At 46.5% G+C, this 26,673-nt stretch overlaps 1 protein-coding gene and 1 long non-coding RNA gene across 4 annotated transcripts; both read right to left on the reverse strand.

The window, feature by feature from the left end:
- Positions 1–367: 367 nt before the first annotated feature.
- On the reverse strand, positions 368–17,380 carry LOC309365055 (neural proliferation differentiation and control protein 1-like). 3 transcript variants are annotated; one of them, XM_081903182.1, is made up of 9 exons: positions 17,117–17,378; positions 15,847–15,999; positions 15,278–15,391; positions 13,228–13,443; positions 11,080–11,146; positions 8,625–8,709; positions 7,730–7,812; positions 5,842–5,932; positions 368–2,606 (listed from the first exon to the last, which is right to left on the reverse strand). In XM_081903182.1, the coding sequence occupies exons 1-9, from the start codon at positions 17,187–17,189 to the stop codon at positions 2,541–2,543; spliced, it is 948 nt and encodes a 315-aa protein (XP_081759308.1). In that variant the 5' UTR covers positions 17,190–17,378; the 3' UTR covers positions 368–2,540. The 3 variants fall into 3 exon arrangements, with proteins under 3 accessions (XP_081759308.1, XP_081759307.1, XP_081759309.1); XM_081903181.1 differs by having other exon boundaries at positions 5,842–5,935; positions 17,117–17,376; XM_081903183.1 differs by lacking the exon at positions 5,842–5,932 and having other exon boundaries at positions 17,117–17,380.
- A 5,891-nt stretch (positions 17,381–23,271) lies between these two features.
- LOC309365277 lies at positions 23,272–26,101 on the reverse strand. The gene is made up of 2 exons (XR_014165945.1): positions 26,042–26,101; positions 23,272–23,529 (listed from the first exon to the last, which is right to left on the reverse strand). It is a non-coding gene; the product is annotated as an uncharacterized lncRNA (long non-coding RNA).
- Between the last annotated feature and the right edge of the window lie 572 nt (positions 26,102–26,673).

The following is a 26,673-nucleotide window of genomic DNA, read 5'->3' on the forward strand; positions in this document are numbered from 1 at the left end:
ATTTGTTCCGGAGGTCCGTTCTTAACCTGAAACTGTTCTTAACCTGAAGCACCACTTTAGCTAATGGGGCCTCCTGCTGCCGCCGCGCCACCGGAGCACGATTTCTGTTCTCATCCTGAAGCAAAGTTCTTAACCTGAAGCACTATTTCTGGGTTAGTGGAGTCTGTAACCTGAAGCGTATGTAACCCAAGGTACATTGGTACCTCGAGTTACAAACACCTCAGGTTACAAACGCTTCAGGTTACAAACTCCGCTAACCTGGAAGAGTTACCTCGAGTTGAGAACTTTGCCCCAGGATGAGAACAGAAATTGTGTGCTGGTGGCGCAGCAGCAGTGAGAGGCCCCATTAGCTAAAGTGCTACCTCAGGTTAATAACAGTTTCAGGTTAAGAACGGCGCTCGGGAACGAATTGAGTTTGTAACTAGAGGTACCACTGTATTTTGCAGGACTCAGTTATTGTCATGCAGTAAGACTGAATATCCGGCAGAATTTGCTGGTTGAATTCCAGGAGGTCCTCATGCATTTGGGGGCTTCCAGCTGGTTAGAAGCCACTGTGCAAAGCCACATACCTGCGTGGCTCTAGACTAGCCTTTTCCAACCTGGTGCCCTCTAGATGTTTGGACGACAACTTCCGCCAGACCCAGCCAGCACAGATGGAAGTTGTGGTCCAAAACAGCTGGAAATCACCAGGTAGGCTGGTCTAGGATAGGGTTGGCGCTGAAAATCCAGACAGAAAAGTTGCTGAGCTTTTTTTGGCCAAAGTTGTTGAGGATATTTGAGCTATTTTAATGGAAAATTGGCAAAAACGAGACTGCAGACATGGGTTGCCATACGTCCAGATTTTCCCCGACATTAGCTAATTTCCACCTGGACACTGCTGCTAACTGCAGTATTCCGGATATGTCCACGAATTTCCGGACGTATGGCAACCATATAGAGCACAGGTGAGCTGGAAGCCTTTCACTCAGATCTCAGTGCTGCCATGAAATCATTGAGTGTCCTTAGGCAAGCTCACCTCTCTCTCTCTCTACCTTTGAGAGCCCAGATCTGTAAAATGGGAATAGTAACACTGGACTCCACAGGAGGGTTGTAGTTAAGGCTACCAACAGGATGCATAAAGCTGAAGTCTTTTCAGCACACTAGGAAAAGCGCTGTACAAAGATGCTGTGTGTTGTGGTTATTTGTCAACACAATACCCTGCCTGTCCGTTCTCCACCAACCCACATAACTCACAAGCAGAGAGCAGTTGCGAACGAGCACCGTTGCGGCTACAAGCGACTCGAGCAAGTGAGCCAGGTCACTTGCTGCAGAGGAAGTAAATAGAACAACACATTTGACTGAGACACAGGTACAGCGCTATTACATACAGTGCACGGATCCCAACCCATGTTCGGTGTCTGGAGCATAGGCAGCCACAAGACCAGAAGGCGGGAAAGGCATTAGCAAGAGGCAATTCCAAGTTGGGCAGAGAAGGTCGTGCAAGCTTCTTACATGTGCAGATTCCACATCGTTGATAGACACGGAATTAGGTAGTCATATAAACATGGTGACACGCATGCACATCTGGGGAAAGGAGCTTGAACCCAGGATTCTATAGTCCACGCAGAGATGAGATCTAAGGATATGGAGCAGGGCCTTTTCAGCAGTGGCACCGTAAGTAGGGAACAGTCTCTCCATGAAGACCCACCGGGTGTCTTCTCTTCCTGCCAATGCTCTTTTTCTATTACTTTTCCTGCAATGTTTGCCACCGTTACGTTGGGCAGCGATAACGATTCTGATGCTGTTGCTTCAGGTTCCGCTGAGTGCGACCTGTACATCACTGTACATCACTTGGGGTTGGGTAAAGGGAAAAAAGCAGTTGGTACGCTCTATAAAGAAATGAAGTGAAGCCAATGGCCTCAATTCAAATGAGGGTATGTGTTACACAGAGCCATAGTTACAGGAGGACTAGCCAGGTTTCTTGCCCAGGGTGAAGCCTCCAGAGGGGAGCTTTTCAGGCTCTCAGTTTCTGTGTGTACGCAAATGTGTGGGTGTGCCAAACTGGGCCTTTGACCCGGGTGAAATAAAGTCTCGTTTCGCTCCTGGCTTGCATAGCTCTGTAGGCTAAATGCTTCCAGGTAGATAGAATCAGGAGAGCTTGAAAAAAGGTTTTTCTAGCAAAGACAGAAATACCAGAGACTCTAGATGTGGATTTGGAGATGATCTATATTTTCTAAAAATATAGATCCTAACGCCGGTTCCCCACCCCTTTTGAACATTCCCAGAAGAAGAAGGTGGGATGGTGTGTGTGTGTGTGTGTGTGTGTGTGTGTCTGTGTCTGTGTGACTGATGGCTGAGTCATACCATAGCTGCCTTTCTTTAAAGAGGAAAGGTGGACAATCGGCCTCTAATGGGAGTGGGTTGTTTTTGTTTTTTTATGACTCTGAAGCTGCATCATCCCTCTATTAATCCATGAGTTGGAGATGTGGATGAGAAGAGAAAGGAGAGAGAGAGAGAGAGAGAGAGAGAGAGAGAGAGAGAGAGAGAGAGAGGATATGCACTTAGGGAGGGCATCGGTTTAGTGTGGAGGTATCAAAGAGAGGGTTGTGGATCTCCATCTCTCCACTCTGCGGAAAGAGAAGAAAAGGAGTTGTTAATCAAAGCATTCTTGGAAAAGGAACCAAATTCCCAGCGGCCAACCCACACGTGCAGCAGAATCATATCCCCTCTGACCACCGTGCCTGTCCTGGTATAATTCCTGTGCAGGTATGTAATATGAAGTCTAGTTTGAGTTTACGGCATCGGTTTCAGTCGGTGTGGACATGGTCCGTTTGGCTGACAACTTGACCCTTCCTGACCCTTGCCCACCTTGGCTAATTGCAGCTAGCCAAAAGGGATTGGCTGAGTAGTTCCCGGAGATAATAAATGCCACATCTCAAGAGGGTGAGGTCCTGGCCTACTTGAAAGAGGCAGCTGTGTGGCCACTTCTTAAGAAACCCACTCTGAATTCAGAAGATTTTTGTATTGTTTTGTTTTTTGCAGGTGAGGTGTTCAAGAAGATTGCGGGCGTCTGGCTCCAGGCACAATTGGAAGATAGATTATCTCTAGACATTTCAATTCAGGTTCAGGTCAAGGGGTGGCAGCAGGACAGCTCTCACTGCCCCATGCGTGACCTCTTGCACAAGAGAGATAGGTAGGGCAAGCATGATTGCTTTATCTTCGATCTCCTCTCTGAGGCTTTTGAAAGGCCCAACCATGATCTCCTACTGCATCTGCTGTGCGGGTTGGAGCAGGGGGTGCAGTGGTCCCACTCCCATCTACAGTGGTACCCCGATTTACGAACTTAATCCGTTCCGGAAATCCGTCCTTAAACCAAAACCATTCTTAAACCAAGGCCCTAATGAAGCCTCCCACCGCCGGTGCCCTTCCACCGTTCGGATTCCGTTCTTACACCAAATTCTTAGACCAAATTCTCAAACCAAGACACTATTTCCAGTTTTGCGGAGTTTGTAAACCAAATCCTTCTTAAACTGGACTGTTCTTAAACCGAGGTACACCTGTACAGGATTGGTTTCAGAAAGTAACTTTGGGAGTTTGCTGCTCAACCTTATTTAGCCTATGCTATAGGTAAAGGTAAAGGGACTGCTGACTGTTAGGTCCGGTCGTGGACGACTGTGGGTTTGCGGCGCTCATCTTGCTATTTATCTACAGTGGTGCCCCGCAAGACGAATGCCTCGCAAGACGAAAAACCCGCAAGACGAAAGGGTTTTTCGGTTTTTGCAACGCTTCGCTAGACGATTTTCCCTATGGGCTTGCATCGCAAGACGAAAGCCCATAGGGAAATCTCGGGGACCTTTTTTTAAATGCTGGCGGTGGGGAGCAAAGCCTTTTCCCCCCCTCCGGACTTCAGAAGAGGTCCAGGAAGGCCGGCGGGGGCGAAAGGCTTTGCTCCCCACCGCCAGCATTTTAAAAGCGGTCCGGGATAGCAGGGAAGCGCTTCCCGCTATCCCAGACGGCTTTTGAAGGCAGGCGGGGGGAGCAAAGACTTTTGTCCCCCGCCCGCCTTCGGAAGAGGTCCAGGACCTCTTCCCAAGGCGGGCGGGGGGCAAAAGCCTTTGCCCCCCTGCCTGCCTTCCCGGGGGCTTTTAAATCGCCCCGGGACAGCTGAGAATTCCTCCGCTGTTCCGGGGCGATTTTAAAATGCTGGCGGGCGGCAGCGCTGCCGCCCGCCAGCATTTTAAGATCGCCCAGGGACAGCGAAGGACTTTTCCGCTGTCCGGGGCGATCTTAAAATGCTGGCGGGCGGCAGCAAAGGCTTCGCTGCCGCCCGCCAGCATTTTAAGATCGCCCAGGGACAGCGGAAGACTTTTCCGCTGTCCCGGGGGCTTTTAAAATGCTGGCGGGCGGCAGCGAAGGCTTCACTTCCGCCCGCCAGCATTTTAAGATCGCCCCGGACAGCGGAAAAGTCTCCGCTGTCCCGGGAAGGCAGGCGGGGGGGAAGCAAAGACTTTCGCCCCCGCCAGCCTTCAGAAGAGGTCGGGGGACAGACTGTCCCCAGACCTGGTCTGAAGGCGGTTCGGTTTCCATAGGAACGCATTAATTGATTTTTAATGCATTCCTATGGGAAACCGTGCTTCGCAAGACGAAAAACTCGCAAGACGAAAAGACTTGCGGAACGAATTAATTTCGTCTTGCGAGGCACCACTGTACTTGCACTTTGAGGTGCTTTCGAACTGCTAGGTTGGCAGGAGCAGGGACCGAGCAACGGGAGCTCACCCTGTCACAGAGATTCAAACCACTGACCTTCTGATTGGCAAGCCCTAGGCTTTGTGGTTTAACCCACTGCGCCAGCCTATGCTATAGAGCTCTGCAAAGTTTCATCTTGCCCTCCACACTCTTCAACTGGGTGTGAAAACTGGCTCTGCAGATGTTCTTGGACTCCTGCCCCCCTCAGCCCCACTTAGCACAGCCAGTGGTCAGGGATGAGGATATCTGGAGAGCCACAGTCTCCTCACTGCTGTGGGGTGCCCTCAATATGCCACTGCTCTGTTTCTCTTTGTTAAAATTTATGCCTGGACTCAGCAATGGGAGGGCCAATCAACCAAAACTGAATTCTGACAAAATGGAGGCACTGGGGGTAGGTAGTTCTCATGTCCAGGAAATTGACATTTGACTAGTTGTAGAGAAGATTATGCACGCCCTGAAAGAGCAAGTATCGAACCAGCATTGCTGAAGTGCCTTTCACCACCTTCAATAAATGAATCTCACCTTGTTGATGTGATTCATGCCTCTAGTAACCTCCGGGCTAGATTACACACCAGTGCAAGTAGATAAATAGGTACTGCTGTGGCGGGAAGGTAAATGGCGTTTCTGTGCACTCTGGCTTCTGTCACCGTGTCCCATTGCGCCAGAAGCGGTTTAGTCATGACACAGAAAGCTGTCTGTGGACAAACACCAGCTCCCTCGGCCTGAAAGCAAGATGAGTGCCCCAACCCCATAGTTGCCTTTGACTGGACTTAACTGTCCAGGAGTCCTTTACCTTTACTTTTTTTTACCTTTTAAAGGACTGCCCCACTGCCACCAGGGTCCAGGAGCAGGCGGCAGCAAGCACCTGGCAGAGATGAGTGTCAGGCACCATGTGGCAGCAAGGAGCAGGAGGGCAGGGGTGGCATCAGGGTTTCTGCCTCTGGTGGCAAAATTCCCAGGGTTGGCCCTTCACACACCACACACACAAGCATTCCAAATCACACAGAAAGGTGCCTTATATGGAGACAGATCATCTGTTCGTCTAGGCCAGGACTGCCAACACTGGCCTGACCTGGAGATGCCAAGAAACTGAACCTGGGCCCTTGCCATACATACCGGCGCCAGTCCTGGACACTCGTACACGGTGTAATCTCCGTTCTCAGTCTCTGACTCTGTGGAGAGCTGCTCTACTGGTTTGGGGGCTTCTCTGCTGAAGGAAGGAGACAACAGTGTGAGATGAGGGACCTCAGGAAATGGAAAGCCCTAGGAAGGCATGGCTCAAAATCCGTTTTGGGGGCCTAATCCGGCCCACCGGTTGGTTTAATCCGGCCCACCTGTGGCTGTTTATTTCCTGGCTAAAATTCTTTAAAAAAACAACCCTCAATCCTAAAAGAAGCTCAACAATTTCAACCCTAAAAAAAGCTCCACAACTTCAATCCTGAAAAAAGGTCAACAATTTTGGTTGGCCCTTTGGTCAGCCCTCACGGCCCTTCACTTCATCAGATCTGGCCCTCTTTGAAAAAAGTTTGGACATCGACTATGCAGAATTAGATAAGATGACAGGAAGGATTCGAAACTTGCAGGACCAGAGATTCTCAGAAGACTGGAATAAATATGCGAACTATTTGAAAAGCAACTGTAATCAACAGATTACGCTAGTAGGACTGCAAGAAGTTTTGTAAGGAGGAATATATGAAATATTCTAAGGAAGGCTATGATGAGAGAGTTAATAGATAATTAAAAGCAATAGTGAAATTAAGAAATGTAAATTAAGTGAAAAAAACTGGAAAATTTTCAGATGTGTTTGAAGTCCAAAAAATTGTATAAGATGTGACCTATGTTGAATGACTGTTGAAAATGATATATTAAAAAAAATCAAAATATATATTAAAAAAAGAAAGAAAAAAGTTTGGACACCACTGCTAGAGGTTCCAGCCGCTTTCCAAAAATATATCCTCCCCACCCCCAGCTCCTGGATTTACTCCTGTGGTGTGGCAGGAAAGAATGGCAAGTGGGGTGGATTCAAGGACAAAGAAACATTTAAACATTTCGGTGTAGCATAGTCTAGTATAGGATCAGGATCAGAAAAAAAGAAAGACTTCTTTGTGTTGATGAGATCACAGAATGGTAGAGTTGGAAGGGACCCCAAAGATGAACTGGTTCAACCCCCTGAAATGCAGAAATATTTTGCCTAATGTGGGGCTCAAACATACAACCTTGAGATTAAGAGTCTTGTGCTCTACCGACTGAGCTACCCCACAGGCTACAAAGACGTTCTCTGAGCAGCTGACAACATAAAATATACAATATCCAGTGTGATAAAAAGGAAAAATGACATCAGTTAAGCCTGGGAACAAATTAGGTAAAATTTGTAACTTATTTTAAAGAACATTGTTAAAATTGTTAGCAGGATTGGAATATCACTTGTAGTTTAAGGGTGAATTCCGGATCCAATGGAGAAGTAAAAGATTTGGACTACCATAAATGATGCAGAAGGAAATGATAAATAACAGGACCCACAAAGAGGAGGATGGGAGATTCCTTGTAATCTTGTTTTTATGATCTATGTTTGGTATATTTCTGCAAAATTATAATTAGAATAACCAAATAAATTTAAGAAGAAGAAGATTGGGAACAAATTGAAGGAAACAGAGATTAAAGTGGGGGAAACCCAACAAAGTTAAAACAGTTAAATCATTTAAAAAGTGGTTTAAAAGACGGGGGGGGGGGGGAGAGAATAATCAGGACTATGCCTGGAGCCTGAAAAGACATTCAGTGTGAAATTTCTCCAGCCAGATGTTTTGAATGGCAAGTTTCACCTGCCCCACCCAGCAAAACATCTGCAATGGCCCCAGGCCGGGTGTGTGTGTGGCTCTTCCAGCTGCTTTCATGGGGACTGAAAGTTTCACCAGAGAGCCTTTAAGCAGCCCCTTTCTGCTCTTAGTGATTGCTTGGCCCCCACCTTCCCACTCCCATGGAGAGATGTGGAAAAGAGCACACTTACTCCTCACTGGTTGTGGTGAGAAGCTTCTTCTGATGTTGATAGTGGTGAACTTGGCAGGACTGAGCTAGTCGGGAGTCCATGTACTAGAGGGGATCAGAGAGAATGTAAGAATAGCCCAGCCTGGACCAAAACAAAGGCTTATTTAGCACAGCTTCCCATTTCCGAGCACAATTCAAAGTGTTGCTGCTAACCTTTAAATCCCTAAATGGCCTCAGTCCTGTATACCTGAAGGAGCGTCTCCACTGCCATCATTCAGCCCGGACACTGAGGTCCAGCGCCAAGGGCCTTCTGGCTGTTCCCTCGCTGCCAGAAGCCAAGTTACAGGGAACCAGGCAGAGGGCCTTCTCGGTAGTGGCACCCGTCCTGTGGAACGCCCTCCCATCAGATGCCAAGGCAATAAACAACTATTTTACTTTTAAAAGACAACTGAAGGTGGCCCTGATTAGGGAAGTTTTTAATGTCTGATGCTGTGTTGTTTTTAATATTCAGTTGGAAGGCACCCAGAGTGGCTGGGGAAACCCAGCCAGATGGGCGGGGGTATAAATAATATATTTATTATTATTATTATTATTATTATTATTATTATTATTATTATTATTAATTTCCCACAGTAGCCAAACTGATGCTGGGAAGCTCGCCGGCATATACTGCTCCCGATACAAGAGGTAATATATAGCTCTCAGGGTGGTGAGTTAGTTGGTGGCCGCTGCATCTTGTGGCAGAGAGTTCCAAAGTCTAACTGGGTTTAAAGAAATGCAGACTTTCGCCTCCCCCTGATTCCCCCCCCCCCCCGTTCAGGTTCCAAAGTGATGATCTGAGGGCTGTCAGGGGGGGCAGGGGGCTCCCCGCCCCTCCCGCCCCAAGTGAGCATTCAACCAATGGCAAAGTCACATACTGCGCTGGGCTGATGATATCGATATTGGTTTCCCCGGCTGCCTGCATATGCCATCTTCTGAGTCAAGTGTACTTCCTTCTGTAGCCTGGAAATGAATCGTATGGTGATTTTTTTTTAAGCATGGGAAGCAGACAACCCCACAGTCCGCAATTTGAGTTTGGGCACATGTTTACAGCATCACCACAAAAGCTCTCGTGAGAACAGCCTCCCTGCGTCGTTTTCATATTCCTGCTTTTTAAACTTGGGCAGGCCCCATTTCCTTCTGTGTGGAGCGGGGTGGGAGGGAGATATTTTGCTTGCAGTATATGGGCCTTTTGCGATCAAGAGTACAATTTTAAGAGTGCCTTGGGGCATGTGCAGAGTGAAAGAAATGGCCAATATCTTTCACAAAAAGGAAAAAAGACTTCTAGATATCGTGTGTGACCCCCCTGCCCCAAGGTGGAGTGATGGCTAGATCACTGCTCTTTGGCTAGGTAAATGTAAAGGGACCCCTGACCATTAGGTCCAGTCGTGGCCGACTGGGGTTGCGGCGCTCATCTCGCTTTATTGGCCATGGGAGCCAGTGTACAGCTTCCGGGTCATGGGGCCAGCATGACTAAGCCGCTTCTGGCAAACCAGAGCAGCGCACGGAAACGCCGTTTACCTTCCCGCCAGAGCGGTACCTATTTATCTACTTGCACTTTGATGTGCTTTTGAACTGCTAGGTTGGCAGGAGCAGAGACCGAGCAACAGGAGCTCACCCCGTCGTGGGGATTCGAACCGCTGACCTTCTGATCAGCAAGTCTTAGGCTCTGTGGTTCAACCCCAGAGGTCCTCTAGCTGTACCCCCTGCAATGGCCGACCACATGAAGGCTCTAATCTACCTCAAAAGGTCCTTTACTAGGATAATCTGGGGGTAGGGTGGGGGAGACAATGTATGCAACCCTGACAGGTAGGACTGTTAAAAATATAATAAATAAAAACATTTGAAGAAGCAATCTCTGGGGATGTAGCCTCAGAAGGTAAGGCTATCTTCCTTCCTCTCTCTTCTGGCCTTTTGTTGCTGCACGCATTTTCTCTGTTGCTTCATCTCTTTCACAAAACCTTTTGTCTCAAAACTGTTTCATCATCCCCTATGGAAGCCAACCCTGTAACTGTGTTTTCACCTATCTAATCTCATTCCCTTTATTTCAGACGCTCAGTGTTGTGAGTGCTGATGGCTATCTGGCAAAAAAACCCACCCCCAAAGCAACTGTATCTCAAGGTGCTGCAAAAAAAACCTGGAGAATTTGGTTTTCAAAACAGTCTAGCTTGTTTGGGTCAATTATTATTCAAAGGAGCTATAACAACAAAGGCAATCCCTCACTTGAACGCTCAACATTTAAAAGCAAATGCAATTAATTACGTACAAACTGCATATAAACTTGTGTATACCAACTCAAATTGAAAAAAACCCACATAGCCTGCAGAGATCTCAGTTAGACATTATCTCCCATTCACATTAATAGGCAAATGGAATTATGGTCTGAAGGCAACAAATTATAGATTTTCTACAGAATCATACTTGGGCATTCTTGATACGTGATAAGAAATCAAGGACTTTGCATTACGTCCCAGCAAGAAATTGCACCACATGCACAATAGCAATGTATCAGCAGAGTTGGGGGAGTCCCAAGATTTGGAAGAGTTCAAAGTACATTTGAAGAGGGAGGGGGAATATAATTATGATGATGGGAACCTGACAACTCTAATGTATACTGAACATGCTCCGTATTCACAGAATACTGGATGTTGAGCTGCATGCAAACTACACATTTAAAGTGCATTGCTTCTCCCCAGAGAGAATCCTGGGAATTTCAGTTCACCTCTGGCAGGGCTAAAAATTCCCCGCGCCGTTGACAAACTGTGGTTCCCAAAATTCTTTGGGGGGAAATCACGTGCTTCAAATGTGTGGGGCAGGATTCTATTAAGTTGCTGTGAGCGTGGAACCAGTTTGGCTTGTGTAACAGGACTCCCCCACCTACCGTGCCCCCCAGTTGTGCTCTGAAGGGGTGGGAGAGATCCCAGAACAGGTTTAGGAGGTCCAGGGCAGAGGGGGGGTCAGAGAGGAGGGCACGTCCCATTGTGCAAGCCAACCTCATTCCTTGCACTATGTTGAATTCCACCTGCAGTGTGTACACAGGCTGGCTGCTGGGGGAAAGAATGTGAAACCAGGGGCGATGGAGCAGCTGGCATCTTGAACGAAAGGCTCTCTGTGCTGCAACATTTTGTTGCAGGCCTCACTCCTTTCTCTTGTTTTCGCTTCTCTCTTTCCCATGCTGACTTTGTCCCTGAATGAATTTAGATTTTAATCTCATTGGGAGCAACGACTGGTCTTTTGGCTTGCGGAACTTCATAAAGTACCAATGACATCGTTGTGCTAACATCATCATTATCATCATCATCATAGCAAATATGGGTGAAGGACATTTCCTACCTGTACCAGCACATAGCAGCAACTACCAGTCCGGAAACCCCTGTCACTGTGCACATCACCACGAGAGCTGTAAAGACCACAGTTAACCCTTTGAGTGTCAGATATAAAGGAACACCTCTAGAAACAAACACATAAGGACAAAAGCGGACCCTGCAGGATCAGACCAGTGATATGATCCAGAGCCTTGTTCTCCCAGTGGCCAGCAGCAAACAGGAGACCTAAGCACAACAGAACTCTCCATTCCTGCAATTTCCAGCTACCTTGGTTCTCAAACGGCTTAGTTGTTGAGCAAATCGGCCCCCGAACGCCACAAACCCGGCAGTAAGTGTTCCGGTTTGCAAACGTTTTTCGGAAGCCGAACATCCAACGCAGCTTCCGCTTGAGTGCAGGAAGCTCTTGCAGCCAATCGCTGCGCCTTGGTTTTCGAACGGTTTCAGGAGTCGAATGGACTCCTGGAACGGATTAAGTTTGAGAACCAAGGGACCACTGTACTAGTATTCAGAAGCATCCAACCTCCCAAAAGTGGAGGTGGACTATAATGGACGTAGCCAGGATTTTTGTTGGGGGTGGGGCAGAAATGACATGATTGGTAAGTTAGTTAAGTATTTCTATTGCTTTGCTTGATCTAGGGGGGCAGCTCCTATGCCCATGCTTTTTTCCCAGGTGAACGAGCCCCCTCTGCCCCCTCTAGTGTGGTGTAGTGGTTAAGAGTGGTGGACTCGTAATCTGGTGAACCGGGTTCGCTTCCCGCTCCTCCACATGGAGCTGCTGGGTGACCTTGGGCTAGTCACACTTCTCTGAAGTCTCTCAGCCCCACTCACCTCACAGAGTGTTTGTTGTGGGGGAGGAAGGGAAAGGAGAATGTTAGCTGCTTTGAGACTCCTTCAGGTAGTGATAAAGCAGGATATCAAATCCAAACGGCCTGGGTCCTGAATACCAGAAGGAGCATCTCCACCCCCATCGTTCAGCCCGGACACTGAGGTCCAGTGCTGAGGGCCTTCTGGTGGTTCCCTCATTGTGAGAAGTGAGGTTACAGGGAACCAGACACAGGGCCTTCTCGGTAGTGGCGCCCATCCTGTGGAACGCCCTCCCTTCAGATGTGAAGGAAATAAGCAGCTATCTTCTCTTTAAAAGACATCTGAAGGCAGCCCTGTTTAGGGACGTTTTTAATACTTGATGCTGTATTGTTTTTAACACTTGATTTGAAGCCACCCAGAGTGGCTGGGGAAACTCATCCAGTTGGGCGGGGTATAAATAATAAATAATAATAATAATAATAATAATAATAATAATAATAATAATTATTATTATTATTAAACTCCTCTTCTTCTTTTCTACAGCATGTGCAGAAACAGCCTTCTTGACTGGTTGACCCACAATTGGTCTCATCTGCTCAGTTCACTGAAGCCTGTCTTTGCATGCAGGGGAGGACCCTAACTCACCGAGGGTTTGAGATCCGTTGGCTCCCCTCACCTGGTTTAGCCAGATTCAGGTAGGTAGCCATGTGGGTCTGACGCAGTCGAAATAAATTAAAAAAATGTCCAGTAGCACCTTAGAAACCGACTAAGTATGTTCTGGGTATACGCTTTTGTGTGCATGCACACTTCTTCAGATACAGTGGTACCTCGGGTTACAGACACTTCAGGTTACAGACTCTGCTAACCCAGAAATAGTACCCCGGGTTAAGAACTTTACCTCAGAATGAGAACAGAAATTGTGCGGCAGCAGCGGGAGGCCCCATTAGCTAAAGTGCTACCTCAGGTTAAGAACAGTTTCAGGTTAAGAATGGACCTCCAGAACGAATTAAATTCTTAACCCGAGGTACCACTGTACTGGTTTAGCCAGCCACTCAAAGCCGTTCCCAGGTGTGGCTGCTGTCAGGTGCTGGCAGCTTCTAGGAGCTGCAGGTGAGAGCTGAGTGCAGGGTGGGGACCAAAGGTGGACAAACCACCCTAGAAGAAGCATGATGTACCCTCCCCAACAGAAGTACAACCCCTCCTCGAACACCCCATGCACCCCAATGATATCGTCTAACCCTCTTTTAAAGCCATCCATTCGCCACACCCCACATTCCCCTCTCCAAGCAACCCGGTTCCTGTGTCTCCCTCACTGTGCCCCCCCAATCTGGACAGAATAGCTCCTACTCACTAAGCGACACCGCTTTGTTCAGACTTGTAGCCGGAGGTCGGGACCTTTGCTTGAAATCCACTTTCACTCTTGTGGGGGGCGTGGTGGCTGAGACTGGGGTGTCTTCGTACGACTCGGAAGAAGCTGGGCTGCCGCTCACGGAGTAGGAGGCGTTTGGGGGGAAAGAGGTGGGGAAGGAAGTGGGGGAGCTGGGTGGTTCAAACCCCTCCATGCTGCCTGAAAAGCAAGGTGACAATATAAATAAAGTCTTCTTATTTACGGAGCTCTCATCCCGATTTGCTTGCACAAAGCTTATGTGGAGGTTGGGCAATGAGTTGCATTCATAGAATCATAAAGCTGGAAGAGGGACCACAAGGTTAATTCTAGTCCAAACCCCTGCAATGCAGGAATCTTTTGCCCAATGCGGGACTCGAACCCACAACCTTGAGATTAAGAGTCTCATGCTCTACCGACTGAGCTAGGAGAGTTTGTTTGCATCAGATTGGACCTAACAGAGGAGTTCTGCTCATCAACAGAACAATCTCTCCTCTCCTCCACCCATATTCTGTTCTGGGGGTTCTCCTGACCTCCCCCCCAGGAGCAGATTTGAGGAGGAGGGTGTGGTGATGCACAAATGAGGAGGGGAGGAAATTCCTGTGCACTAAGTCTGGTCTTTATCAAGTATTCATTCTGATTAGTTTGCAAGAGAGGTTATAGAATATTGTGAGCAGTCACCCAGAATTCCTGTTTATTTACCTGCACCTTCCCGTTAATTATTTGCTCATCCCAGATATTTCAGTGCGCCGTCCCTTTCCAAACCACTCAAAGTCTGATGTTGCTGTTTTAAGGGGCTACCTTTGAAGGTGACGATTTGAAGGTGACGATTAACTGCAATTAATCCAGAATGCGGCAGCTAGACTGGTGACAGGGAGCGCCTGCTGAGACCACATAATACCGGTCCTGAGAGATCTGCATTGGCTCCCAGTACATTTCCGAGCACAATTCAAAGTGCTGGTGCTGACCTTTAAATCCCTAAACGGCCTTGGTCCAGTATACCTGAAGGAGCGTCTCCACCCCCATTGTTCAGCCCAGACACTGAGATCCAGCGCCGAGGGCCTTCTGGCGGTTCTCTCATTGTGAGAAGTGAAATTACAGGGAACCAGACACAGGGCCTTCTCGGTAGTGGCGCCCGCCCTGTGGAATGCCCTCCCATCAGATGTGAAGGAAATAAGCAGCTATCCTATCTTCAAAAGACATCTGAAGGCAGCCCTGTTCAGGGAAGTTTTTAATATTTAATGCTGTATTGTTTTTAACACTTGATTGGGAACCGCTCAAAGTGGCTGGTGAAACTCAGCCAGTTGGGCGGGGTATAAATAAATTATTATTATTATTATTATTATTATTATTATTATTATTTGGATAGGTTACAGTAGGACGACAGAAGCTCTTCAGCTGCAAAAACCTAGACTTCTACTACGTACTTGCAACGGGCAAATAGTGAGGCACCTTAAATTAGTTGGAAAATCTTTTCCCTTACTCCCTGCATTATATCACCCCCTAGTGGAACAGCTGAAAAGGCTCCCTGAGACACTTATGCTGAAGAGCATGGTCAACATGCTTTGAATAAATCAGCAAGAAACCAGTTACTAGGCCCAATATGTTTCGAATGAGGCTGTTCTTCAGGGAAACCCTTCAGAACAACCAATCTGAATCTTCAGGAGAACCCCTTCATCAAAGGTAAGAAGATGTGGTCCAGGGAGCTATCGAAAAGGGAATGATGGGAAAACACGTAGTACTTAACAGTGGGATGACCACCTGGGCTGTTTTTGTGTTGTATTCTCCCCAGTCCCTTAAGTTTAAATAGCTCATAGGATAGTCAAAGTTTCTAGCCCTCAGGACAACACTAGCTAAACGGTGGCCTTCCCAGATGTTCATGGACTCCAACTCCCATTAGCACAGCCAATGGGTCTGGAATGCTGGGAGTCAGCTTGATGGACCAATCATCTAACTTGGTATAAGGCAGCTCCCTATGTATGCTGGGAAAAGAGGTGCGTCTGTTGGCTTCGCCTACCAGGCCAAGTGGTCTCCATGTCTGATGGCTTCAGCCCTTTCTCATGCTTGGCCAGAAGGGAAAGGATGAGAGCGAGCAGGTCTTTGGGCTTCTTCTGGCCTTTTGTTTTGCTTTCTGAAAAAAAGAGAGAAGGTGTTAAGAGAGAAAATCAGGTCACAATCTGCACGGCGGGGTGAGCTCCCGTTGCTCCGTCCCAGCTCCTGACAACCTAGCAGTTCGAAAGCACACCAGTGCAAGTAGATAAATAGGTACTGCTGTGGCGGGAAGGTAAATGGCATTTCTGTGTGCTCTGGTTTGTGTCACGGTGTTGCACCAGAAGTGGTTTAGTCATGGTGGCCACATGACCTGGAAAAGCTGCCTGTGGACAAACGCCGGCTCCCTCAGCCTGAAAGCAAGATGAGCGCCGCACCCCATAGTCGCCTTTGACTGGACTTAACCATCCAGGGGTCCTTTACCTTTACCTTTCTTACAGATCCCCTCTCTGCTCCCAGTCTTCTCAGCCATTCAGCTGTCCCTCTAAAGCCCTTGGGCTCTTCCCCAGGTCCCTCCCCCCTCCCCACAGACCTCACCCTGCTTAGGGGCCTTCTTCTGCACGCAGTTTCCATTAGAGTCCTCCTCATAGTTGGGGAAGCAAGGGCCACAGGTAGGTGCTCCTTCCGGCCCGCAGCCCAGACGTTGACGGAGCAGACAGTTGACTTTGTACTTGGCTGGGCAGAGGGGGTCTGGAAAATAAATAAATGTTATGGCTTTCTGAAAAAAGTTGCAACAGGGACACCCAGATGCACCAGTCAGCATTGTTAATGCGTAGAAGTTTTATCGCATCCCTGTCTTCAGCATTTCATATTGAACAAAGATCCTCTCTTGTTATTTTTTCATTTCAATGTGCAAAATTGTAAGCGTAGTCAGAAAACAGGACTGCCACCTTCTTTTCCTTCACCCAGGGCTCCTGCGGGCCTCACAAAAGCAGGGATCAAACAGGTAGAGAGCATTTACCATCTCAGTATCTCTATATGGGGAGGAACTGCACCTGTTGAATGGTTACCTGTCACAGAGCTGCTAATCTCTGAAGGAAACAAAGCAAGGCAAGAATCAACTTTTTTTTCTCTCCAAAGGGGTGGGTATACGAAGCAGGGAGGGCTATCAGTTTAGGGAAATTGGGCAACCAGGACGTCTTTGTCCTTTAACAACCTTTCAGTCTCCAGGGTCGTGCCAATGAAGGTGAAAAGCAAGATGTCCAAAGTTATCCAAAAAGGGGTCTGGTGCTTTAGACCAGAGAACAGAATTCTGGGTGAAAAGTAGTCAGGGATTAATCTGAGCCTGGGCTTTGATGCCAAGATTCATTTTTGGAACGCGTGTGTAACAATCAGGGCAAGAGCATGTACAGAGTGCTGCCACGCTCATCTCACCCAGCCCCGAACCAATTTGGCATTTAGCTGAAAGGGGCTTCAGGTCCTATGGGATGGATGATAAACAGGCAGCGCTAATAAGTTCGTAGAGCAAAGGGTCCAGAAAGGGCTGGTGCCGAGACTCCCGGGTTCCCTAGCACCAGAGCCGGGTCTGCGCTCTAGGGGACCTCGCGTATTATGCTTTCCCATTCAACCCCCGGTCCCCTTTTATCTCCTTTATTGTTCTCCTGCTCCCCCTCCGCTCTAATGGGCTGGATATTTATCCCCCCTTTTTCCTTCCCCTCCTCCTTCCCCTCATCTGCCCCTTTCTTCTCCTGTTTTCACCTGTCACTCACATCCATTTCTGATCCCATTCCCTCCCGCCCTCCCCGCTACCCCCACGATTCTGCATCCTTTCCCCCCCCCACGCCCCCCAGCCAGGTGCCCCCCTCACCTGCTTCCCAGTTGGCCCCCGTAGCTATCAGGGCGGCGAAGAACCCCAGCCATCGTGTCGCTTTGCCCTGCATCTCCTTTCAAGATGAATCAGGGTGGGTGGGGTGAGCTAAGCCTTCCCCCCACCCCCAAACCAGTTATCGCAGGGGGGCTGTCCCCCCTTTGCAGCTGCTGGCATATAGTCGGATCCGTGAGAAGACCTGGCGCTGGCCGGGAGAGGGACTGCGGATCTTTATGAATGAACTAAGGATGGGAGGGTGTAAGGAGTGGGGTGCGTGGGGCGGGGGGGGGGGAGAGAGAGTGAAAGGCAGGAATGGAGAATTAGATAGATGGAAGGAAAATGCTGAGAGCTTGTCAAGGTGGGGGAAGAATGGGGGACAGACTTATTGACGAATAGCTGGATGGATTGACAGGTTGATTGGAGACAGAGATGGAGCCTTTCATAGCAGATATAATGGATATGAGTCAATGAAAGTACAGATGGGGGTTTAGAGATTAGGGGAGTCACAAGCCCACAGCTGGGAGACGGAGGTGGTGTTTTGCTCCCCTTGTACATTTTGGCGCATATACCAAGAAAAATATATATATGTATAATTGCTTTCAAGAATCCCAAGGCCGCTCTCCCAGCTTTTTAGTCTAATATTTTGGAAGAGCGGTAATGTTTACTTGTTTAATTTCTCACAATTACGTCCCACCTTTTCTCCAGGGAGCTCAAGGCGGGATACATGGCTCTTCCCCCTCCTCGTTTAACCCCCACAACAACCCTGTGAGGTATGTCAGGCTGAGAGGCTGTGGCTAACGCAAGGTCACCCATTGAGCTTCATTGCTGAGGAGGCATTTGAACCCAAGTCTCCCAGGTCCTAATCACTATGCCACACTGGCTCTAACGTAATGGATTTCTTAATCTAAAATTTTAGGGATACAACTGTACACTTATTTGCATTTGTTCTTTAAGAAACATAAAGATTAATTCCTTTCCCCACCCTAAAAGCTTAAGATAATATTTGCAAAGCCATATGATACGATAATCTTTATTGTCATTGTCCCACACAGAACAACGAAATTGGGGAAAAAAACACTACATAAAACATTCAAAACCAACAAGCCTGCTATCCTAGCTATCCCAACCTGGTTCTGCCAACCTTTGCATAAGAATATTGCTTTAAACACAAAACATGAACTTAAAAGTGATGGCAGATGCACACACAGGCAGGCATTCCTGTGTGTGATTCATCTAGTGATTTCTTAATGCAGTTTGATACAAAACGTATTTGCATTTCTGGAACTAAATGCTCAAACAATGACGTGTTTATGTTCCATGAGGTTGCTCCTCCCAAGAAAAGTTTCTACTGTATATGGTTCCAGCTTGGTGGTGGAATTTTATGAGATTAAGAGTCTCATGCTCCACCAACTGAACTATCCAGGATTTACTTCCAGGTAGATGTGTGTCTAGGATTGTAGCTAAAGCATAGCAGCATGCGTTGACATTATTGCTTCTGATTCTGTGATGAATCACCCAACATCCATTCATGCCTGCAGCAAGAATCCCAGGTTTATGAAGGAGTAATTTCCTGGCGTTCAGATTTCCAAGACCACCCTCCATCTCTTCATTATCAGCAAGTCTCTAAAAAGAAACAAAAAGACTTTACATACACAAAGTTATTTATAAGGTGTAAGGAGGCAGAACCTGGAGCGAACACTCCAGGACATTTGGAAAACGAAAGTTGTTGAGCTTTCCTAAGGAAGAACCCAAAATTGTTGAGCTTTTTATTTTCAACACACACACACACACACACACACACCACCACCACCACCACCACCACAAGAAGGCAAGACCTTTTGGAATTCCCCCCCCCCCATACTGCCCAGGAAAATCTATGAGGCAGGTCAGGCTGAGAGGCAGTGATTGGCACATTGACACCCATTGACACCCTAAACCATGGGTAGTCTTGACACCCTAAACCATGGGTAGGCAAACTAAGGCCCGGGGGCCGGATCCGGCCCAATTGCTTTCTAAATCCGGCCCACGGACGGTCCGGGAATCAGCGTGTTTTCACATGAGTAGAATGTGTGCTTTTATTTAAAATGTATCTCTGGGTTATTTGTGGGGCATAGGAATTCGTTCATTTCCCCCCTTCAAAATATAGTCCAGCCCCCCACAAGGTCTGAGGGACAGTGGACCGGCTCCCTGCTGAAAAAGTTTGCTTGCCCCTGCCCTAACCACTACACCACATTGCCTCAAGTGAGCTAACCACTTCCCACCTATCAACAAGGATTTTAATATGTTGATGTTGTTTATTATGGCTTAATATTTTTTTTTTATGTAAGTCACTTAGAAACATTTGTATCCTGAAAGCTGGGATACAAATAATAATAAAAAAATCAACTGTGGGGAGTAACAGGTTATGGCGCCTAAGATTTGAGAGCATTTGCTGTTTCACTGTCCACTCAAGGGTAAAACCCAAGCCAGGTCAACAAGGATACTTGGAGTCTCCATGGAGACACATCTATCCACAGCGAGCAGATGCAGGTAAATACATTTTCTAGAGATGACCTTGTTTCCCACAAAGCCCAGAAATCCTGGCTCTTTTTTTAGAATATAGAAAATGCCTCTGGAAGAACTCAAGAGTCCCCACTTAGTTTGGCACCTATTTTCCAGAAAGCTGCCTATGTGTGACAGGTAGAAATCAAACAGGTGCATCTTATCCAGGCACAGAGCTGTGCCAATGGAAGGAAAGCTTCACCTGTTGACTTTCTGAATTGCAATGCAAATCTTCTGGCAAAGGTCCCTGCAGGAGGGAGGAGGGAAACAGCTAGCAACTCCCCAAGCCCTCTCCTTGGTTAGTGAGGCCTAGCGCAGCCATCTCCTCTCTACTTCCACGCCAATGGTTGCCATAGTAACCGCCTCTCCTGGTTGCCATACTGTAAATTCCTCCAGCTTGGACTCTTGCAGTTGTCATGGCAATGGGATGACAAGGGGGGGGAGGGGAACAGGGCTTCCTAAAAGGATGATGCAACCTATTGATGGATTAATGGCGATGAAAAACCACGAATAACAAAAGTTCCAGTAGGGAATATTAGCAGGAACAAATGCAAATTGTGGCATATATTTTGTTTCATTTATTAATCTCTTCTCGGGAAATGTTCCAAAGCAATTTAACAATAAATAAAAGAAAACTCAAAAAATGCGTACATTGAAAACATTTTCAAATCCGATACAGATACAGACCGGAATAAAAATTGCCACTTATCAGTCTTGTTGGAAAAGGAATATCTGTTGAAACTAAAAAAAGAAAAACACCACACCAGTCAAAACAGTGCTTGCCAGATTTCTAACTGAAAGGGATTTTCATAGATGCTGCTTCACTTAAAGGCTCAATTGAACGGACCACCTGAGCGCAGTGATTGTTTGGGTGCATAAAGGATGAGACAATCTTTCAGGTATCCTGGCTCCAAACTGTATAGGGCTTCGTAAACCAGTACCCAGCGCTGTATTTAGGGTTGTGCAGGCAGTTCCCAGACTTTATTCCACTTCCCCAATGATTCCTTCCTTACCTATTCATGTTCAAGCTTTATTTCACACAACATAAAAGCCACTTCAGAGAATCTAGTGGAAGTTTAGAGCCCTTTCCCCTGCTCATTGTTTCCGGAATAAAAACAATTTGCAATCCTGTTAACCTGGAAAATGGTGGGGATTTTGCAGTGCAATTTTCCTGGCATTTTCGAGTGTAATCATGCAAAATATTGAACCAGAATAATACACACACACACACACTCATACTAAGCTGCTGAAATCTCTTCTATTATTTGTTGTTGTTTAGTCATGTCCGACTCTTCGTGACCCCATGGACCAGAGCACGCCAGGCACTCCTGTCTTCCACTGCCTCCCGCAGTTTGGTCAAACTCATGCTGGTAGCTTCGAGAACACTATCCAACCATCTCGTCCTCTGACGTCCCCTTCTCCTTGTGCCCTCCATCCTTCCAGTGAGCACTCAGGGCTGATTTCCTTAAGAATAGAGAGGTTTGATCTTCTTGCAGTCCATGGGACTCTCAAGAGTCTCCTCCAGCACCATAATTCAAAAGCATCAATTCTTCGGCAATCAGCCTTCTTTATGGTGCAGCTCTCACTTCCATACATCACTACTGGGAAAACCATAGCTTTAACTATACGGACCTTTATTGGCAAGGTGATGTCTCTGCTCTTTAAGATGCTGTTTAGGTTTGTCATTGCTTTTCTCCCAAGAAGCAGGCGTCTTTTAATTTCGTGGCTGCTGTCACCATCTGCATTAATCATGGAGCCCAAGAAAGTAAAATCTCTCACTGCCTCCATTTCTTCCCCCTCTATTTGCCAGAAGGTGATGGGACCAGTGGCCATGATCTTCGTTTTGTTGATGTTGAGCTTCAAACCATATTTTGCGCTCTCCTCTTTCATCCTCATTAAAAGGTTCTTTAATTCCTCCTCACTTTACATTTAAGTAAATGTAAATGCTGGGATTCTGAATAGAACTCTTTAAGCTAGATGCATAACAGTTTGGCTTCAAAATAAAAAAACAACCAATCAGTTCCAACCTCTGTGTACAGATATATTTTTGAACTACAATAGCTGATATGGCTTTGAAAGAATTCCTTTACACGTGGCCTGTGAGAAATTCTTTACAAAGCCTTTCACGTAGAGCTATATGGGTGAAGGTCTTCCAAATGGGACAAGATTTTAATGGCATAAATGAATAAAGCTGTTCTTCTGAATAAAAGATAATCTAACCCTGTTGATGTTTTGTGAACTGCTACAGGGGGTTGCTCTAATATATCCCAGATCTATATACTCCATTAAGTTCTGCAATGCACACAGTGAGTCACATGTACTTTGTCCTAGAAGGAGATCTGTGACTAAAGTTCCTTTTCTCCGTCCTCAACAGGAAAGCAGAGGGACGCGTGTGGCGCTGTGGGTTAAACCACAGAGCCTAGGACTTGCCTATCAGAAGGTCGGCGGTTCGAATCCCCGCGACAGGGTGAGCTCCTGTTCCTTGGTCCCAGCTCCTGCCAACCTAGCAGTTTGAAGCACGTCAAAGTGCAAGTAGATAAATAGGTACCGCTCCGGTGGGAAGGTAAACGGCGTTTCTGTGTGCTGCTCTGGTTCACCAGAAGTGGTTTAGTCATGCTGGCCACATGACCCAGAAGCTGTATGCCGGCTCCCTCGACCAATAAAGAGAGATGAGTGCCGCAACCCCAGAGTCGGCTATGACATGACCTAATGGTCAGGGGTCCCTTTACCTTTAACTTTAAGGAGAAAAGCAACTGAGTGGGGCTGTATTTGAATTCGGGTTGTGAGGTTTAAGTCTTTCTGCTAAACGGCCTTGGTCCAGCATACCTGAAGGAGCGTCTCCACCTCCATCGTTCTGCCCAGACACTGAGGTCCAGTGCTGAGAGCCTTCTGGTGGTTCCCTCGCTATGAGAAGCCAAGTTACAGGGAACCAGGCAGAGCGCCTTCTTGGTGGCACCCGCCCTGTGGAACGCCCTCCCACCAGATGTCAAAGAGAAAAACAACTACCAGATTTTTAGAAGACATCTGAAGGCAGCCCTGTTTAGGGAAGCTTTTAATGTTTAATTGGTTACTGTATTTTAGCGTTTTGTTGGAAGCTGCCCAGAGTGGCTGGGGAAACCAAGCCAGATGGGCAGGGTATAAATAAATTATTATTATTATTATTATTATTATTATTATTATTATTATTATTATTATTGGTGATCTTTACCCCCAGCCTGAAAACTGTTCCTTTGGACCTGCTTGCCCCATAGCAGAGCACCTTTTGGTCTTAACCCACAGGGCAAATAGCTCTGTGGGGAGTGACAGCGCTAGAATCCAGTCTAGAAAATTACGACATGGAAAGGGTGGACTCCCTCCTTTCTATTGTCACAGTTACAACACAAGCTGCACTTCCCCTTTGAATCATCCCAGTTGGGTCTCAGGCCACCATGTCTAGTTTGGCTGTGTTGTATAAAGAAGAGAATTAAAATCCAGCACATCAAAAGCCCACTAGCCCACAGAGTGGCGCAGAGAGACCTTCCTAGCAATATGCAAATGCAAATAAATAAAAAATGCATTTTTCCAATGCCTCTTAGACATCATTCGCTTGAAAATAAAATCCTTAAACTCAGATGTTCGGCTCCAAACAAGCTTTATTGCATTAACAGAATAACATGGCGTGCCTTGACAGTCAGAGGGATGTTACTGCCAGTGTAGGAGAAGACGGGACTGTGGAGGTCCGTCATTCCCTCTTCAGTCTTGCTTTTCAGTTGCTGGCTTGGGTGGTTTCCCAGTCGCTGGCTTGGGTGGTTTTTCAGTCGCTGGCTTGGGTGGTTTTTCAGTCGCTGGCTTGGGTGGTTTTTCAATTGCCGGCTTGTGTGGCTTCATCCGTTCTGAAAAAGAAACACACATGTAGACTATGGGAAAAGCATAAAAGGCCAGAAGTCAGGAAGGGAACCTGGCCTACTGGGGCAAATCCTTAACCAAGTTCCTGGGCAGGAAGTCCCACTGAATTCAGAGGGACTTACTTCTGAGTAAACATGTACAGACTTGCGCTGCTCATTTCTAGAAAATCTCTTTTTTTAAAAAATTAATTTTTATTCATTTTTCAAACACATAGTAAAAAACAAACACAACACAAAACAAAAACATACAAAACATTAAACATATATAATTTCATAACCTTAATTTCGTACACCTTCTTTCCTCCGACTTCCCCATACCTCCCTTTCGCTGCATCCTTATTCTGCAATTCTTTAGCAACCCTTTAGCCAATTTATCTATTAGTTCCCTTTCATTAAATTTCCTTAAACTTATTAGTTACAGCTGTAATTCTCTACTTCTTACCCCTTGACATCTTAACACTCCTCAATTTTACAACAGTTTTTAAGATATATTTTGAATTTCTTCCAGTCCTCTTCCACTGTCTCTTTCCCCTGGTCTCGGATTCTGCCGGTCATCTCTGCCAGTCCCATGAAGTCTGTCACCTTTGTCTGCCATTCTTCCAGAGTAGGTAGTTCTTGCTCTAGAAAATCTCATTGGAGAAACCTTGATCCGCGCATCTACAGTGGTAGCTTGGTTCTCAAACGCCTTGGTTCTCAAACTCTGAAAACCCGGAAGTAAGTGTTCTGGTTTTCAAACGTTTTTCAGAAGCCGAACGTCCGATGCAACTGCCGGCTATTGTTTCCAGGGCACCTGCACCAATCAGAAGCTGTGCCTTGCGATTTCAAACATTTCAGAAGTCAATCGGACTTCTGGAATGGATTAAGTTTGGCGCTATTATTTTTGCTATTTATTTTGCGTTTTTGCTTTTGAGGCTTTTTCGGTTCATTTGTTTTTGTAACTGTGTGGAACCCAGTTCAGCTACTGATGGATTGATTGTGTGACTGCGGAAATGGATAAAAGCCCACCAACCAAAAAATGACTATCATCAGTGCAGGTAAGAAAAAAGATTAATTTTATTTTTTATCAATCAACAATACTGTCTTATTTATTTTATAGTGCATTTATTTTATAGTTGCTTCCATTTTATGGATCAAAGGTCTTGTTAGATAGTAAAATTCATGTTAAATTGCTGTTTGGGCGGGCTGTTTTTAAAAGTCTGGGACGGATTAATCCGTTTTGCGTTACTTTCTATGGGAAAGCGCGCCTTGGTTTTGGAACGCTTTGGTTTTGGAACGGACTTCTGGAATGGATTAAGTTTGAGAACCAAGGTACCACTGTAGCCTGTTTGCCCTCAAGGGCAGTGGAAGATGGGAGCAGGAGGCATCTTGTCCTCAGGCAGCAAAATGTGGAGAGACCATACTGTGGCTCAGAGCTAGAGTATCTGCTTTGTATGCAGAAAGTCCTAGGTTCAGTTCCCAGCATCTGCAGGTAGAGCTGGGAATGGTCCCTGCCTGATACCCTGGACAGCTACTGCCAGTCCGTGTGGGCAATACTGAGCTCCCTATGTTTCTAATGACATTGTCCCTTCTCCTGTGCCAGGGCCACCCAGTCACCAAGATCTTTATCTGAGCCTCTGCTTTGGGTGCCCTTATCTTATTGGTGTTTAATTTAAACGTCTTAGCTCAAGTATCATGTTTGTCTCCATTATATTTAATTGGCAAAGATCTGCCCCACCCCTTCAATAAAAAGTGTTGGGAAATAACTTATCGAAGCCCAGTGTGCTTGTAGGTAAAATGCCCACTGAAACAAGCTCTTTCTTTTTTTATTTATTTCTAAGTTAATTCCCACCCCCCCATCCTCCCTGACTTCTGTGCAGTGGTACCTCGGGTTAAGAACTTAATTTGTTCTGGAGGTCTGTTCTTAACCTGAAACTGTTCTTAACCTGAGGTACCGTTAGCTAATGGGGCCTCCCGCCATGCGATTTCTGTTCTCATCCTGAGGTAAAGTTCTTAACCCAAGGTACTATTTCTGGGTTAGCGGAGTCTGTAGCCTGAAGTGTCTGTAACCCGAGGTACCACTGTATAATTTTATTTATTTATCCAAAATGTTTCTATCCTGTCTGCTAGGACCAGGTCCTCGCGAGGCAGTTTCCAGAAACAGGTAAAAATAATACTGTATAATTTTTTTTAAAGTAATTTGAAACTAAGCACCAGGTAAAATATGAGGTTTTTGAGAGAAGGTTAAACAACAGAATCAGGGAAGTCTTAAGCATGGCAAATAAGCATTCAGAGAGGGTATTCTGTATGTTTTTAAGAGAAGTGTATCAGGATCAGACTCTGAATGCGCTGGAACCTTACCCAACCTGGTGCCCTTCAGCTGTTACATACTACAACTTCCACCAGCCCCAGCTCTCATGACCGTGCTGGCTGCAGCTGATGGGTTTTGTAGTACAGAAAAGGATGCCACCTTGGGGAAGGTGGGTGAATGATAAGACCCCCTGCACCAGCCCACTCCTCTTACCTTTGGCCTTGTTACAAATCCACTTTACGATCTTAAACATACATTTCACTATGTTCCAAACAAAATTCACTATGGTCCAAACAAAATTCAAGTTGCACATCTTGGCAGCTTGCTGGGTTCACCTTTACCTGCAGGTAGACATTGGGAAGAAATAAGTCACAGATCAGCTCCAAGATATAACCAGGGTAAGCATCCTCCTTTCTGCATAGGATTTCCCACAGTTTTTACTGGCCTTGCTCTTTTACATTTATAACAGTAGGCCAACATGCAGAAATTAAACCGGCGAACGCTTCCTCCATCACTTCGTCTCCATGCCAGAAAAAGGCTTCACTTGTTATCTTTCATAGTCTGCATCTGAAACAGAAATGCCTTTTCCTTTGGGGTTTTTAAAATTTTGTTTCTAAGATGTATTTGCTGTTTTGTCACTCGTTGTTTGCCATGCCCATTGGCCTCCATTGGGAGGAAGGGCAGGATATAAATTTAGTACATTTAGGGTGGATCTACACGCAGGAAAAACCCCTGCTATAAATAAGTCAGAAATTAAATCATTATGACAAAAGGGGGGGGGGGAGCGCCATGTAAAATTGCAAAGAATTTTTTTTGCTCTCCAGCACCACCTGGTGTTGCATGTT

The sequence above is a fragment of the Podarcis melisellensis genome (assembly GCF_964234715.1).
Source record: "Podarcis melisellensis genome assembly, chromosome: 2".
Taxonomy (NCBI): Eukaryota; Metazoa; Chordata; class Lepidosauria; order Squamata; family Lacertidae; genus Podarcis; species Podarcis melisellensis.

Bases quoted from the DNA above. Each gene is read 5' to 3' on its own strand.
- LOC309365055 (XM_081903181.1), bottom strand. From the start codon at position 17,189: ATGCAGGGCAAAGCGACACGATGGCTGGGGTTCTTCGCCGCCCTGATA. The intron at 11,147-13,227 runs GTGAGTAGGAGC...TGGTCTTTACAG, and splicing joins GAACAAAGCGGTGTCGCTTA to CTCTCGTGGTGATGTGCACA. The intron at 8,710-11,079 runs GTAGGAAATGTC...ATTCATTTCCAG, and splicing joins GCTGCTATGTGCTGGTACAG to GCTACAGAAGGAAGTACACT.